Consider the following 16,054-nt stretch of genomic DNA (forward strand, 5'->3'; position numbering starts at 1 on the left):
GGGGGAGAGGAGATGGTAGCTTGCGTGCATACCACAGTTACCACAGTATTGCGTGAGGCGATGCCCAGTCTCCAGTTGATACGCCCACCCCGGGCGGTCTGCGAGCTAGCTGCCGAACGGAATTGCATCACGCGGAGAATTTATCGAACTCTTCGTTCTGGTGCTGACCTAGCCTGCATGGAGCTGACGCGCGGATCAGCAAGAGGACCAGACCCCTTAAATTTTCCCTATCCCCTTGTCGCCTTCCTGAGGTACAGCGCTGCATGTAGCACCGCGATGGCAACGTGAACAACAACTACTGTTCCTGTGCGAATGCACTGGTATAGTTTGGTGTGGTGTGGTGCAGGTGGCATGTTGCTAGCCACATGCATGTCCGAGCCGCGCGCCGCCCAGGGTGGGCTGCAAACCCATTTTAGACGTGCTCAGCGCCTCGACATACCCGAAAAGCTTCCTGTAGTGGGTGCGCACTCGTATGCACACATGCGAATACGCCTTCCCAACTGCTCACCTGTGTCTGCACATACATGCAGCGGGACGCGATCGCGCGCGGTGCGGCGTGGCATCGCATAGAGGTCTACTACGCCATCGATTAAACTATCCGGGCCCATCTGGCTGATGTGACAGCGGGCCATGGGATCCCCTCGTCGGCGCTGGTGATGCCACTACTACCACTTGTTGCTTAGAACCGCGTTGTATATGTGGTATAGATGCCACTCTACCGGATTGTCGGATTCGACGCTGCAAGCCTTTGCGGCGATCAAGAAGCAGCACCGTGACCGCCAAGGCTGTCTCTTCAATTGGCTGGCTGCCCTCCTCGCCGGGTTTTGGATGCAATGACGAAGGCGGCTCGGCTTACCTCGAGCCAAACTCCACCATTACATGGTAGCTCTCCGAGCCTCAGCGTATTTCCGAAATAGATGGGGGCCGGACTGGGGGTGTGGCACGGCTTCCCCAGAAACGCTCACCGTCAAGGACAAGGGGAGGGACTGGCACATGGGTACGCGGAGGAATAAAGAAGAAAGGGCAAAAGATGGGATGAAATAATTTGCTCAATGGGGGCCGTCAAGTGTCGGGGGCCCAGACCAGGGTGAGGTGAGGTGAGTTTGGCCAAGGCTGGTGAAGGTCGTGAGCGGGAGACTGGGAGAGTGAGGCCCGAGTTCATGCCCCCCCCCCCTCAAAAAAAAATCTCCAAATCTCCCAGGGCCCGCCAAAGGTGCCATCGCTACCAGGAACCAAATGCTGTCGGCCCAGGCTGGGGAACCTGCAGCAGCTGAAACTCAGGATTCTCGGGAACCGGTCATCGATCGCTCACACCTTCACGATCTTAATATAGCCCACCCTTGCCTATATCACGCGGGCATTTGGGAAGAAGCCCTGCGACCGTAGCCTTCATGCTAACGTAGCTTTCCGGCACCTCGGCTTGCGACTCTCGATCCTCGAACTGTTGGATCCAGCGCGCTCCGTCCAGCGTAGCATCGCTAGGTCTGATGGTCAACAACCTTCCTAGCCTACAGAAATAATACGCCGACAGGCCCTTGCCTGGCGGAGGGGTCCTTGTCCCTGTCGACAACCCTGTCCCTGTCCCGGGCATTGAGTTGGGCAGGACCTCATGGAGCACAGTTGATTCGCCCCCATATCATCCAAACCCGCCTCACCAGCGGTGCTCCCTTGAGACTAATTGAGAAATGGAGCACAGCGACACCGGGCAGATGGGGAGGGGGCGGAGGGGAAACCAACGGCCGGTGCTGCTGTTGCTTCACCATCACCACCACGAATGGGCCAAGTTCAAGCTTTCGTTCCGGGCAGACGCCCGCCAAGCGAGGCCACGGACAACAAAAGCCCTGACCCTCGACCACGACAGCAGGGGACAGCCCAGACTATCCCAGGTCGGGGAATCAGGTCGTTGATGTCTGTGTCAGTCGGAGCAGATCTCCTGTCGAGGCTTAACCTTCGAGTCGCTTGTTCCAGAAGTTCTTTGCTGTCGAACCCGATCCCGTAGGCGTGCGCGGACAACGCTGCGGCGTCCCGACTCGACGGCCATGGCGGCATCCCAGTCCTCTTGACGTCGAAGATCTCGGGGATTTTCCCGATACTCATGCCTCGCTCGCCACTTGTCCTCCGTTCATCGCAGCCCAACCTGCGCAACTGACTGGCGAAGCTTGGCCGCCAGTGGACCACCGCATAATCCGAATGCGAGGCCACATGTCACCTGGACCTTGGGCGAGACGAGCTTCCTCTTCCCCCAGCTGGACCTACTGCTCCTCCCCGACGGGCTGCCTGGGCGGGCGGGCAGTCAGTCGGTCGTGTCGACGGCGTGCTCACCGCCCTCCGACTCGTTATCTTGCTGTTGTCCTCGTCCGGCCAGAGAGCATGACGTCCTCCATCTGTAACTCCAGGTGTGTATGTCTGACTGTCTGATGCGGCAAGGAGGAGCAATAGAGTTAGGCTAGCCGTCTCGACAGGTCAGCTCAGTCTGAAAGTGCGGCGAAGGCGGGCCGAGCATCTCGACGGCTTTGCGAGACATGTTATGTGCCCCGCGATGTTCTACATGGACCTACCTGTGTCGTGGCGGTATCACTACTGCCACAAGTGGGCTGTTACTACACAGTACCTGCATGCTCTTCTGGTCGGCGATGGCCAGGTACTTTGAAGAGCGGGCCGCCCCGGCAGTGTGGCTCGGTAGCTGCTACCGGAACCACATAGGGAGGGTTCCAGTGCGCCTGGTCATGTACCGAACAAAAGCCGTGCCTGCATGCTCGCTACTGTAACAAGAGCTGCATGCACCACCTCCGCGGCCCCCCTCGAGGGACCCAGATGCCCGGAGATCAGTCGCCAAGCGCTGTATCTTCGGACGTTTGGAATATATTGCACTTCGGAACAAACAACGACTCGGACTGCCGGTGTCCCTGTCCACGTTGCTCGCACACACACACGCAGGGAGAGATGGGCAGGGCAGACAGACAGACGTATCTATGTACTCTCCCGCTTCCAAAAAAAGAGACGGCCCGCGCACGCACACACATAGACTCACACTCGCACTCACTCACCCACACCCCACACACATCATATTACACAGATGGGACACATTTTGGGTTTCACGCTTGAATCCCCACACCATAAACCACAACCGCATGCGTGCACAGTCGGTTAGGATCGACATGTCGTAGCCGCCTTCGACTGCAACAGTGCCCAGTGCGGCGCTGTATGCTGTGTTCGGTTTGCTGCACGCTGCGTGTAGACGGTCTGTTGTGTGCGCCGCAAGTGTGCTGTGGGATGCGGTCAGGGAGAGGCAGTCGCCTCTGGGCGGTTTTTCCGACACGAGCTCAAGGCCTGTGACCTTCGACGCCCTCGTCCATCGTTGTCTGGTTTCATCCCTCCTTTCTCCCAAAAGGTGAACGTCGCATCGGCCCTGCACATGGTCGTCTTTTCCCTTTCCCTTTTCCCCAGGCCCCGGCCGCGGTGTCTTCGCCCGAGGTGCCGGTCCCCATGCCCATCGCCCATCTCCTGCCCGGTTCGCTGCCCCCATCGTCACACCCCGTGTCACCAGGACATCCAGGCACAGACAGAGACATTGTTCGGTTGTGGAGAGACTCGGGCTCCACCCTGGGCCGAGGGATCGACGCTGGAATGCCATGTTGAGGGGACACGGGGGTGATATCAGCTGTCCACATCCTCCTTCGAGAGGTAAAAAAAAAGTCGTGGTGTATAAAAGTACTGTCACCGTAGAGCAGGCGCCGCATTCGACTCGTCCGGAACCTCCGTTGCAGGGGCACTTGTGCTATGACTAGCCAGCAAAATTCCCCACGGCCGCAGGGCCGGCACGTCACCTGGGAACAACCCAGGACCGCCGCCCTGTCACGCCTATATTGCGACAAGATTATTGACTGCTGATCATCGCCCACCCCCAAATTTAGCATACGCATACACGTCGCGAACGGGTCACGCGAGGGTATGGTTTGAACACTTGGTCACTGGGGGGCGGTTTGGAAACTCAAGCTTGCATGATTTATCCGCCCCCCGGCCAAAACACGGCCGCCGGGCCAGAGCACCGGAGCGCATTGCCTTGAGCCTGTAAGCATGTATGCGTGCATGCATGTGTGGTATAGTTCATTCACGGTTCGTTCGTTCGTTCGTCCGTCGAGAACAGGAGGGGGCAGCAAGGGAAAGAAACACCGGGGGGGGTGTGCACGGCATACAAGGAGCAGAACAAAAAGAAGTCACGGTCCTGCGCTCCCCGCCTACCGGCCGGGCGATTTCGCACGCAGGCACGCAGGCACGGCAGCCCGGGCAGCGCACATTTCCGTCCGGTTCCCGTCTCATGAGAATTTCCGAGGCGGTGTGCGCGGGGCAGATGGGTCGAGTACCAAGGACGCGGGACCCAAGAAGACAGATGCGTTGGGTAATGCCCAGACTCAGTTCGTCCCTTTGTGGTCACAACAAATTCATCCATTCTCTTAATAAATCTGCAGTGCGTGCACTCCTACTACCCCATCATCCGTCCTTCCGCCCAAACAACCCCCCCAGGCCGGAACATGAGCAAGGGCTGGGCATTGGGGCGGGGATGACGGGTGACTGACAGATGGGCTAAAACTATCCGCAACTTCAGCCGAAACTCACTCACCCAGGCCAGACGTAGAGATGCGCATGGGACCAAGACATGGGTGAGCGGGGCCGTCATGGGAGATCGGACCAGAAACCCAGACGCAAAGAGACAGCACCCGACGAATGAGCAGCCCGGGGACCAACGGTGATCGTCGGGCGCCTGTGTCAGATTGTCAAACGTGGCACCGTGGTAGGTGACTGTATAACTCTCCTTTTGTGCGAACCTCGTCCAAAGATCTTGCAATTAAACGACGCTGTTGAACGATGAACGGGGTTGCGCTTGTTCAACCGGATATATATAACACAGCGTTAAGAATGTCGCTCCCATGTACAATACTCACGTCCGCAGGAACCGCGCATAATCCGCCCCCAACATCACCACGGTAGTCTCATGTGTAATGTGCATGTTCATGTCCCTCGCTGCAAGCCGTTCCTTTCCCTTATGCCCGTTCCCTTCTCCGAATGCGTGAGGGCGGCTGTGGGGCGTCCATCGATCAATGCGATCCCATAATCGCCCCGTGCCCCTGCACAGCACGTTTGTCCCGCAGCCAAATCAAAGACTTGTGCAAGGCAGGTGCGGATTACACAAAGATCCCATCTCAGATTTAGACGAGAAAGCACTATATCCGTGACGTTGGTAAGTGCCGGCCCTACTGCTGCGCGACGTCGCGAGCTCGCATATGTGGGCAACGTGGGCTCCTGGCATTCGTCCAACGGTCAACAGTCCGGAAATGGGTGAGTGGGAAATCACAACAGAAAGGGCCGGCGGCCAATGGGAACCATTACATATGCTCGGGCGCCCAGAGACCGGAATATTTGCCTTGGTCTATGAGTGAGACGAACCCAGCCACAGAGACAGAGCATGTCTCGGTCACGCAGCTTGTGGTTCGCGACTCGCAGGAGCGCAAGCGATCGATGCCATGTTCACAGCCGGCTCTGGAACCCCGGAAGCTCGTGATCCTCGGGCCAGTGTGCTTCTGGCCAGATGTAACGCAGGGCCTCCCAGATGTGGCTGAAGCACTCATTATCAGTAAAGGGTGTAGATAGACGAGGGTGCAGGTAGATCTTTCGAGGCTGCGCTCCGAGCACAGCATGAACGAGGGGGGACTTACCCGACATGGACAATGTCAAGACCATCCTTGACCTCCTGTGGCAGGTCCTTGACGTCCTTGCGGTTCTGGGCCGGTAGGATGACGGTCTGGACACCAGCTCGAAGCGCCCCAATCAACTTCTCCTTGATGCCACCGACTGCTGTGACGCGGCCACGAAGCGATATTTCTCCCTAAGTCGTATGTCATGTTAGCCTCCGACCCGCAACGGACGTAAGCCCTGTGAGTGTGCGCAGGAGTGGCACAGTACGTACCGTCATGGCCATAGTGGGTGGTACAGCCTTGCCGGAGAACAAGGATATCAGCGCAATCGCCTGCGCCATGCCGCTGCTAGGCCCGTCTTTGGGAATGGACCCGGAAGGACAGTGCACGTGAATACTACGGTTCTTCATGATGTTCTCGGATGGGTCCTGAGCCAGTCCAAGCTCGAAGGCGTGTGCTTTGACCCAGGACAGCGCAACCTCGACGCTCTCCTTCAGGACGTCCCCAAGCTTTCCAGTCAGCTGTACAGTGCCGGAGCCAGGCATGTCGGCCACCTCGATGAAGAGGATGGAGCCATTGCCGCCAGAGCTGTAAGCCACAAGGCCCGTAACAATGCCTGGGCGGCTGGTCTTCTCGGCGATTTCTTCCTCGAACTTCTCAATTCCCAGGGTGTTTTCGACGTCCTCAACCGTAAGCTGGGCCTTGTATGTTTCCAAGCGGCCAGCGTCTTTGGCGTCAGCGTATTCAACTGCTTTGGCTCGGCAGACGCTACCAATTTCCCGCTCCAGATTGCGTACTCCAGCCTCGCGTGTGTAGGATTCGATGATCTTGGACACAACATCGTCGGTGAATTTGACGTGATCTTCGTCAAGACCATTGACACGCACCTGCTTAGGGATAAGGTGAGACGTAGCGATGTGTCTCTTCTCCAAAGTCGTATACCCGGGGAGGTAGATCATCTCCAGGCGATCCAGAAGAGGAGCTGGTATAGTGTCAAGTGAGTTGGCAGTAGCGATGAAGAGCACCTTGCTAAGGTCCAGAGGTATGTTGATGTAGTGATCCACAAAGGTGTTATTCTGTTCCGGGTCGAGGACTTCTAGCATGGCAGCTGAGGGGTCTCCGTTGAAGTTTGCCTGGCCCAACTTGTCGATCTCATCCAAGAGGAAGACAGGGTTGGCTACCCCGACCTTACGCAGGCCTTGAACAATGACGCCCGGCATTGCAGCGACGTAAGTCCTGCGATGGCCACGGATCTCTGCCTCGTCTCGAACACCGCCCAGCGAGATCCGGTGAAATTTCCTGCCCAGGGCTTTGGCCACCGATCGCGCCAGCGATGTCTTCCCAACCCCGGGAGGGCCGACGAGAAGCAGGATTGGCGACCTGTCAACCATCCGCTTACTCTTCAGGACTTCAAGCTTAGCTGTGCTTGACTTGACCTCGTCATCTGATCTCTCTGGAGCAGGCGCGCCGTCTTTGGAATCCTTGGCTGTCTCCGTAGCTGCCATTTCCTCCTCGGCCTGCTTGATCCTGGCGTCTATGTCCTCGTTGACCGACTGTTTCAGCCGCAGTACCGCGAGGTACTCGAGAAGCCTGGCCTTGACTTTCTCCAGCCCGTAGTGATCGTCGTCGAGCTGTTTTCTTGCTGCTGTTAGAGTCCCAGGGCCAAGTCTGTCATCCGTAACATGGGTCCATGGAATTTCGGCGAGCGTCTCCAAGTAATTTCTGGTGACAGCATGCTCAGCCTGGGCGGGAATCATCTTCTTCAACCGCTTGAGCTCTCTTTCAGCCACCTTGGCCGCCTCTGGGGATAACTTCGCCGCTTGAAGCTTCTTCTCTAATTCATCAATCTCGTTAGGCTCGTCATCGTCGCCGCCGGATGGACCATTCATTCCTCTCGAACCCGTGAATGGAATTCCCAATCCACTCCCAGAGCCACGCACTGGGCCGAGGGGTTTACCAGGCTTGCGTTGGGGCTCCTGGTCTTTGTCGTCGGAGTCGATGATAACTGGGACAGACGAGGTCGTGAAAGTGGTAATGCGAATGTTGTTTTTGATAGACGAGATTTGCCGTTCCAGAAGCTCTATCACCTTGACCATCCGCTCTTTTGTGTCAAAAAGTGACAGGACTTTGAGTTTCTCCTCAAATGATGCCTCGACAACATTGGCCATGAAATCTGCCAGGAGGCCGGCCTCGGCGAGGGTCTTCTTGTTAATGAAGAAATCGAGCCTGCGAGCCAAAAGCGGCGAGAGGCCCGGTGAACCTGATGATCTGAATATGGCAGCCACCCTGAGAATTGCGACCAACTCCCTCGACAGAAGCCTGAGAGCTTGGAATAGATCCTCGACGGGCTTGTCTTGTGATACTGGTTGGCGGGTTAGCAGGCGAGGCCGCCATGGCGAAGGCGCCCAGTCTAGTAGAAGCATAGTGATTCCTTACCTTGATCCTTGAGGTAGGTGACCTTGCCCTCGAAGTATGGTTGTGTTTGGTATATCTTATCTACCTTGACCCTCGTAATGCCTTCTACGATAAGAGAGAAGTCGCCAGTCCCGCGGCCTTCGACACCAGTGATCTTCGCAGCGACACCACAGGAGAACAGATCGGACTTTGACAAGTTTCGTCCCGAGTCATCCTGGGCGACCTTTGAGTAGTCCCGCTCGCCATTCTCAATCAGCAGCTGGCCGTTTGGCCCCATCAGAGGTGACAGGCGAGCCTGGGGGACACAAGCGATAGGGACGGTCTCTATGCGACCATTGGAACCGCCGGCGGCAGCACGGGTGAAGACAGTTGAGAGCAATGCCGGTATGTCCGGACGGCTGGGAGAAACCGGGATTCGCTGGATGGTCCCTGGCAGGAGGACAATGCCATGGGGCAAAGGAATGATGGGTAGGGTGGCGGAACTGGATGGAGCCATGATGACCCGGGTCGAGCTGTGGAGTACTACAGTGCTTCAAGTTGTCTTCGAAGGGCCGGTCGAGGTGGAAGGAGTTTATGGACGGATGTAAGTGCGAATAATGGGCGACAGAGAGATGCGGAGGCGGATCCAGATGAGCTGGCTGTAAACAAAGGAGAATCGATTGGGACAGAGACGAGCAGTAATACAATATGCAGGAAGACAAGTTGGCTAGAATGGTGTTGGCTTCCACAAGACTGTGACTATATGCAGGGCGCCTCAGCAAAGGCAGCGAAGATGGTGGTGTTTGGCAGAATGGTGAATGCTGGACCGGTTGACGTTGACCATGACGAGGCGAGAGAGCCGAGGCTAAAAAAGACCCGCTGCGACCGTTTGCCCCCTCCCCCCGGCTACCGCATATGGTTTGCCGCTTGGGGCTCCTGATCAGGATGCCAACACCACCGATCGCGGGGTTGCGAAAGGCTCCTAGAACATTCTATATCATACTGAGCACTTCACGCTGCACCGTCCGATCGATTGGCCATCATGAAGTGAAGGTGAATGGGGTATCTAGGTAGACTAGTCATCAAGAATCCGATACATACAAATCGAGTAGTTCCCTCTTGGCTCTTGAGAGAGAGGGGCAATACATGAGCTGGGGTCATTCCACAGCATTAGGGTGTGATCACAGAGGAAAGTTAGTATAGTGTAATAATTGAACAGATTATATTCCAATAAGGATATAATCTTAGCAAGGCCCCTATTCCCAATTTAATAATAAATTTTACCTATAAGTAGAATTTTCTACTCACACTAATCCACACTAAGCCTTAACATATACTCCTCACCCCACTATAAACTATAACTACTTTAAAAAAAGATCTACATATATTCTATTATTAAACTAATATTTTCATTAATTTACAAACTAACCTTATAAGGTTAATATAATATACTAACCTTTATTAATATAGCCCTTATAACCACAATATTTAATAACCAAATCTAATAAATATACTTCTTAATAACTATTACTTTAATAATTAATACCCTTAACTTTAATAATTAATATAAAACTTAAATCCTATTATTTACTTTTATTATTATTAATATTAATAATAAAAATAATAAAACTAAACTAAAAACTATAAATAAATTAATAAATACTCTCCTACATAAAAGTAAAATACACTTTTATAATATATTTTAAATATTAAAACCAACCTTTAAAAACCTTCTCACCTAACTAAAAAAACATACAACCTTTAATAATATAAAGCAATTAATAATAATATTATAATTAATAATATTCCTCTAAATATATATATATAATAAAATATAATAAAATTATATTTATTAGTTCCTTTATATTAATTAACTATTAATAAAATTATAAAAACTATTTAAAATATTTCTATATTTTATATAAAAGATTATATACCCTAAATTAATAAAATAGCTTAACAAATAATATAAGCTTTAAAAAATATATACTTTAATAAATATATTAATACAATTAATAATATATATATTATAACTTATATTCCTATAAATAAATAAGCTAAATAAAAAATTAAAAAAATAATATTATAAAATATTTTCATTATAATAAAAGTAATAAATTATTTATATATATACTAGCTAATAATAAAAGTTTAATAAATAACTATATACTCCTTAATATAACTATAAAGAAGAACTTTAAAGTCCTTTTAAATAGATTTTACCTAATAAATATAAAATTTAGCTTTAAAAAAATATTTTAGTACTATTTACATTAATATAATACTACTTTTAAGATTAAAAAGGGAAGTAAAGCTATATAATATAAAAGTTATACAACTTTTATTATACTTACCTTTATATTATAATAAAATAGGTATTTAAGCTACTAAAAAAATAAAAATTATTTAAATCTTTATACCTAAATATAATATTAAAGTGTAAATTAAATTTATTTATACTTATATAATATTATAAAACTTTTAATTAACTTTAAATAAATAAAAAGAATAAGGTTTTAAAGGCACTAAAAAAGCTTCTAATAAACTATTCTATAAACTTATTATTATAAAATAAGGTAAATAATTTATTAAATAAAACTTAAAATATTAAGGAAAATAATTACTATAAAGATATAGCTAAATTATTATAAAAATATTATAATAATATTAATTAAAAATAATAGTTTTTAATAAAAACTCTAATAGTCTACTAATTAAATACTAAAAGGTTATTAATTAAATATTTAAAGCTTAACTTTTAAATACCTTTTATAAAAGTACTAAAACTTAATACTTTTAACTAAAATAGAGTATTTTAATACTAAAAGTTTTAAATTTATTAATTAAATTTTTATTTATATATATTAACTTAAATTTTAATTTTATTAATTAATTAAAAGATATAAAAGTTCTAATACTTAAAATTTAAATTTACTAAAAGCTAAATACTTTACTAATTATAGCTAAAAACATTAAAATCTATTATATTTTAAATAACACTTTAATATATTTTAATATAAAAAAAAAATAAAATTTAATTATTAATAAATTATATAAAGTAAAAAATAAGCTATAAAATATATATTTTAAAATCTTAATAGAACATAATTTATAAAAGTTAAATAAAAATATTTAATATAATCCTCAAGATAATTAAAAGCTTTTAACTATTATTATATTATTAGGCACACTTATAGCCCACCAACTCTTTTAACTTAATTAATATTACTTACTTCCTTAACTATTACTAACTTTTTAAGCCTAAATTATTATTAAGTTATTTTTAACTATTTCCCCTATATTATTCTATATTATAATAGCTAAAGGGTTTATTATAAACTTAAATAAACAAGTAATTACTATTTTATTACTATAAAAACTTAACTAACTATTCTTCACTTTATAGTAGGCCTATAAATTTTTAAAGGCAGCTATAATTATATTAATTTTTATAAACTTATTTAATTAAATAACTATAATTAGTATACTATTACTTAAAGTATTACTAATAATCTTTTAAATTTACTAAGTAATTAAAAAGGAATTAAAGTTCTAATAGAAAATAATAATATACTATTAACCTTTAAAGTTTAATTTAAATTATTAAAATCCTCTAATTAAGTATAATAATACTTATAAATTAACTTATTATTAAACTCCTTTTCCTTATTAATTATAATATAATTATTAAAAAAGACTTCCTTTTATAATAAGATATTAATTTCTTTATTTAATATAACTTTTTTTTAAAAAATATTTTTATAAACTACCCTATCCCTAAACTTTATATTTAAAAGCTAACTTATATTTAGCTAGCAATTAATTATTAATATAAAGTTTTCCTTTAAGCCCTTAACTTTATTAATCTCTTTATTATATAATATATTAAAATATATTAAAAACATTATAAATTACTTATATTACTTTTTTTTAATATTATATTTTATTTTAAATAGCTTAACTACCTATAACTAAAAAAACTATTCCTTTAATAAAGCATTAATAAGCTTCTCCTATATAAATCCTTATTATAATTAATTTATTAAATTTAAAAGTTCCTTAAACTTATAGTTTCTTAATAACTTTATAAATTACTTTATTTATAGCTATATAAACTTAAATAACACCTTTTAAATTATTAAAATTAATATTATATATAAACTTAAAATATATTATTACTTACTTATAAACTCTTTTATAATTAATAATATAATCTTCTACTTTTATAAGCTTACCCTAATTAAAAGTATAATTAATACTAATTTTAATTAATAATAAGCTTAATTAATAAATTTAGTAAAATTAAAGGGGTTCTTATTATTAAAAAGAATTTATATAAATGTATTTAGTAAAAAAATACTATCTTTAATACTATAAATAACTTAACTAATAAAAAATTTAAAAGCTATTATAATAACTAAAAGGTATACACTTTTAATTAGTAATAGTATAATTAACTTACTTATAGCTAAAAATAATAACTTATAGCTATAATAGCAATAATATAAACTTCTCCTTACCTAACTAAACTACCTAATAAAAAAGGTAGTAACAACCTTAGCCCCTAATAAGTAACTTCTAGGTTAATACCTAAAGAGGAATAATTACACGTATAGGGGGCTTGGCGAGAAGGTTACTTTATAGGGGCTTACACCACACTAACTTTCCTCCGTGATCACACCCTTAGTACAGGCTCGATCCCCACCCCCCAGCCGGTGCCTATCCTGCTGGTCCCAGGACCCCACCCTCACCCAGTAAAGCACGTTAAAGTGGTTTCCCGGCAGCACGGCGCGTCAACTCCCTGCTCAAGACGCGTCTCCCTCGATTTGATCCCAGACTTCATTCAACACCACCCAAACCACACCCTCACCCACACCACAACCCCTCCTTAGACTCACCACTGCCCTTCAAAATGAGTAGTAAGTTGACTCTTTCGTTTCAATCATGTAAATCATAACGAGACAAAACCTGGACTGACCAAATACGCGACAGCTTCATACGCATCATATGGCGCCAAAGGTGGCGACAGTGACGGCGGTTTCGTCTATGGCGGCTCCCAGCCAGGCAGCCAAGGAGCACAAGGCGGTCAGAAGGTACCCGCGCCTCCCCTTTCGATGCTGTCTCTCTTCGCGTTCGGCACGTCGCCCAAAGACAAAATGCGCGTGCTAACATGGCCCTGCCCCACCAATCCAGAACTACTCCGAGGACTCCCTCCGCCCCGTAACGATCAAACAGCTCTACGAACCCGAGGAGACATACCCAGGCGCAAACGACTTCTCCCTGGACGGTCACCCGGTCACGCAGGTGACCTTCGTGGGGCAGGTGCGCCAGGTGAGCCCGCAGTCGACCAACATAACCTACCGCATCGACGACGGCACGGGGACCATCGAGGTCAAGAAGTGGGTCGACGCCGACAAGCCCGAGGAGCTCGAGCCCAAGTACCAGGTCGACCAGTACGTCCGCGTCTGGGGCCGGCTCAAGCCCTTCGGCAACAAGCGCCACATCGGTGCCCACTTCCTCCGCGCCGTCGACGACCCCGACGAGATCCACTACCACCTGCTCGAGGCCACCTACGTCCACCTCTACATGACCAAGGGCGACCTGAGCGCCGGCGGCGCCGCCGCCAACGGCGACGGCAACGCTGGCAACGGCGACAGCATGTTTGTCGACTCCTACGGCGCCAACGGCGGTGACGAGAACGCCGCGAAGCTCGGCGCCTGCGGTCCCGCTGCCAAGAAGATGTACAAGTTCCTCACCGAGACGCCTGGCAGCAATGAAGGCGTGCACCTGAACCTCATCACGAGCGGCGTGGGCATGACGGGCCGTGAGGTCTTTGCCGCGGCGGACGAACTACTGGGGCAGGGGCTTATATACACAACAGTCGACGACGAGACGTGGGCAGTACTCGACTACTGATCAACCAAATTTGCCCGTCTCTGTCTGTTTGCGTGTGTGGGAACATGGCCGCCCGGGAGACATTTGCATCCACAAGTGTACCGGTTGGGGCTGGAATGGCGTCTTCTGCGGCAAAAAGAATGATTGCCCTGTTTGCTTTTCTTCAATGTCACGATAATACCTATGCTATTGATGTAAAGACTGGTTTGCGCGGGGCGGATGTTGGTTTTGGGGGGACAAAACGGTAGAAATCAAGGGCCTGACAAGCTTTCAATCTAATGGCCACTGCAGCAAAGCGTGAAATCAGGACGGAGCATAAGGAGGGACTTTGAGTCAGTCTAGCCTGATTGCCACGGGGGTGGAGAAAAAAAGACCAGGAATGAAATCACACAACCACACGACAGGCACGCGTCTGGGGTGCACACGGGGCCAGCAACCACGGGGCTCTTTCTCCCTCCCTCTCAAGAGAACAGAACAGTTGGCCACTTTCCCGGCCCACCATCCAGGAGTTCCCTCAAGAATTCGGGCCACCCGGTGCTGCTGTTTTAAACTGCGGCTTGACGGCGGGGACGTTAGCAACCTTGGCGACGGGTTGGGGCTCTCGCACCATGATGGTCAGCTGGACCGGAACGGCCCCTCGCTTGAGGAATATCTCCTTTTTCACAACAAACCCAAACTTGGCGTAGTAGGCGTTGTTGGCGAAAGAGCTCGACTCAAGGTACACAGGCCGGTTCTCAGCGTCAGCCTAGTCGGCAATGTTAGCCCTTGATCACGGTCGCGAGGGGGCCCGGGAAGAGGAGGAGTGGCTAGCATCGGGACATACCCTGGCGATCATGGTCTGTAGGAGTTTGCGGGCGTAGCCTCTACCTCGCGCGTGGGGCTTGGTGCCCAGGTAGACGAGATAGTAGGCGTTCTCGTCGCGCTCGCCTAGAACCTCGGCCTTGGTGTCGTGGAGCAGCGGAAGCATCTCACTGTAGTAGCGCTGTCTGCCCTCAGACGAGAGCTGGAAGTACAACCTCCACATGCCACTTCTAATTAGGGTGAACCAGTCGTCGATATTTCTGCCAGGCGGCATCCTTTCAAACTGTCAGATCCACTGGCGGTGACATTCACTTTGACTTTCAAGGCAAGGGGCAGCATGGACTGGCAGCCAGGGTCGGCGAGGGAGGGCGGAGCAATGGAGGGACATGACGGGATCACTGACCACAACGCGACACCTTCGTGATCTGGCCCAATGACGTGAACCTCGCCGTTAAGACAATGAGCCGCGACGATGTACTGGAAGATGTCCACGTGCAGCTTCCACTTCTCCTCTGGGGAGAGCCCGGCCATGTCGTCCGAGTCCAGAAGGTAGCGTGCGAGGTCGTCCGTAGCGAAGGCATGAGCCAGCGATATGGCCACCTGCTGGCATTCGCCCATGTCGACAATACGGACAGACTCCCCCCACTTCTTGGGGATGAGCGAGTGCTTCAGCTCGACAAGAGTGACGGTGTTAGGACTGTTCACAGTCTCCATGCTGGGCACGTCGTTGACTGGGCGAACAAGCTGTCAGGAGAGGGTTTCCCGCGACAGCCATGTGGACAGGGCAGAGGGAGACTCACCTCTGGCTTTTACGCGGGTTCTATATTCTGGATACTATCACCCGTGTGGACTCGAGACAATTGGGATCTCGAGACGGGCATAAACCTGGAGGGGTGGGTGAGGCAGTTGAGACAGGTGCGTATATCAACAGACATCAATGTAGAGTTCGACGAATACCGCCTTGAGCAATTGGGATTCAGGTGATGAGGTTCGATCGTTCGTTCAGTCAGTCAGGAAAGCAGACAGACACACAAGCTATCGGGCGAGCAGATGCTGAGACGCTTTGTTCGTGAGTTCGTGTAGGGACAAAGGGCGGGGTCAGTAGTGGTGGGGGGGACGATATGAGTTGTTCTAGACACAGGAGCAGCCCTGGTGGATGAAGATGGTGATGTGTTGCTGGAACCCTATACTCTGATGGTGAATAGTCCGGGTCTTGTGCCAAAAGTGTTTGTTTGTGGAGGGTTGGAATAGAGTAGTGGCAACGTTGACGG

At 48.1% G+C, this 16,054-nt stretch overlaps 4 protein-coding genes across 4 annotated transcripts; 1 reads left to right on the forward strand and 3 right to left on the reverse strand.

Moving 5' to 3' along the window:
• Window positions 1–875: 875 nt before the first annotated feature.
• Window positions 876–2,049, reverse strand: KVR01_002375 (uncharacterized protein; the record flags this gene model as incomplete). Its single annotated transcript, XM_044794383.1, has 2 exons — window positions 876–986; window positions 1,879–2,049. 2 exons carry the CDS (start codon window positions 2,047–2,049, stop codon window positions 876–878), a joined length of 282 nt encoding a protein of 93 aa, XP_044647390.1.
• A 2,765-nt stretch (window positions 2,050–4,814) lies between these two features.
• KVR01_003027 (uncharacterized protein) lies at window positions 4,815–9,163 on the reverse strand. Its single transcript, XM_044783630.1, has 5 exons — window positions 8,130–9,163; window positions 5,966–8,055; window positions 5,715–5,884; window positions 5,389–5,614; window positions 4,815–5,301 (listed from the first exon to the last, which is right to left on the reverse strand). Exons 1-4 carry the CDS (start codon window positions 8,602–8,604, stop codon window positions 5,527–5,529), a joined length of 2,823 nt encoding a protein of 940 aa, XP_044648042.1. The 5' UTR covers window positions 8,605–9,163; the 3' UTR covers window positions 4,815–5,301; window positions 5,389–5,526.
• A 3,836-nt stretch (window positions 9,164–12,999) lies between these two features.
• KVR01_002259 (uncharacterized protein) lies at window positions 13,000–14,003 on the forward strand (the record flags this gene model as incomplete). Its single annotated transcript, XM_044794345.1, has 3 exons — window positions 13,000–13,006; window positions 13,080–13,180; window positions 13,281–14,003. The coding sequence occupies 3 exons, from the start codon at window positions 13,000–13,002 to the stop codon at window positions 14,001–14,003; spliced, it is 831 nt and encodes a 276-aa protein (XP_044647274.1).
• A 493-nt stretch (window positions 14,004–14,496) lies between these two features.
• KVR01_003134 (uncharacterized protein) lies at window positions 14,497–15,497 on the reverse strand (the record flags this gene model as incomplete). Its single annotated transcript, XM_044789159.1, has 3 exons — window positions 14,497–14,727; window positions 14,806–15,058; window positions 15,187–15,497. 3 exons carry the CDS (start codon window positions 15,495–15,497, stop codon window positions 14,497–14,499), a joined length of 795 nt encoding a protein of 264 aa, XP_044648149.1.
• Between the last annotated feature and the right edge of the window lie 557 nt (window positions 15,498–16,054).

The sequence above is a fragment of the Diaporthe batatas genome (assembly GCF_019321695.1).
Source record: "Diaporthe batatas strain CRI 302-4 chromosome Unknown Contig00003, whole genome shotgun sequence".
Taxonomy (NCBI): domain Eukaryota; kingdom Fungi; phylum Ascomycota; class Sordariomycetes; order Diaporthales; family Diaporthaceae; genus Diaporthe; species Diaporthe batatas.

Bases quoted from the DNA above. Each gene is read 5' to 3' on its own strand.
- KVR01_003027 (XM_044783630.1), bottom strand. From the start codon at position 8,604: ATGGCTCCATCCAGTTCCGCCACCCTACCCATCATTCCTTTGCCCCAT. The intron at 5,885-5,965 runs GTACGTACTGTG...CATACGACTTAG, and splicing joins CACCCACTATGGCCATGACG to GGAGAAATATCGCTTCGTGG. The intron at 5,615-5,714 runs GTAAGTCCCCCC...TGAGTGCTTCAG, and splicing joins CTTGACATTGTCCATGTCGG to CCACATCTGGGAGGCCCTGC.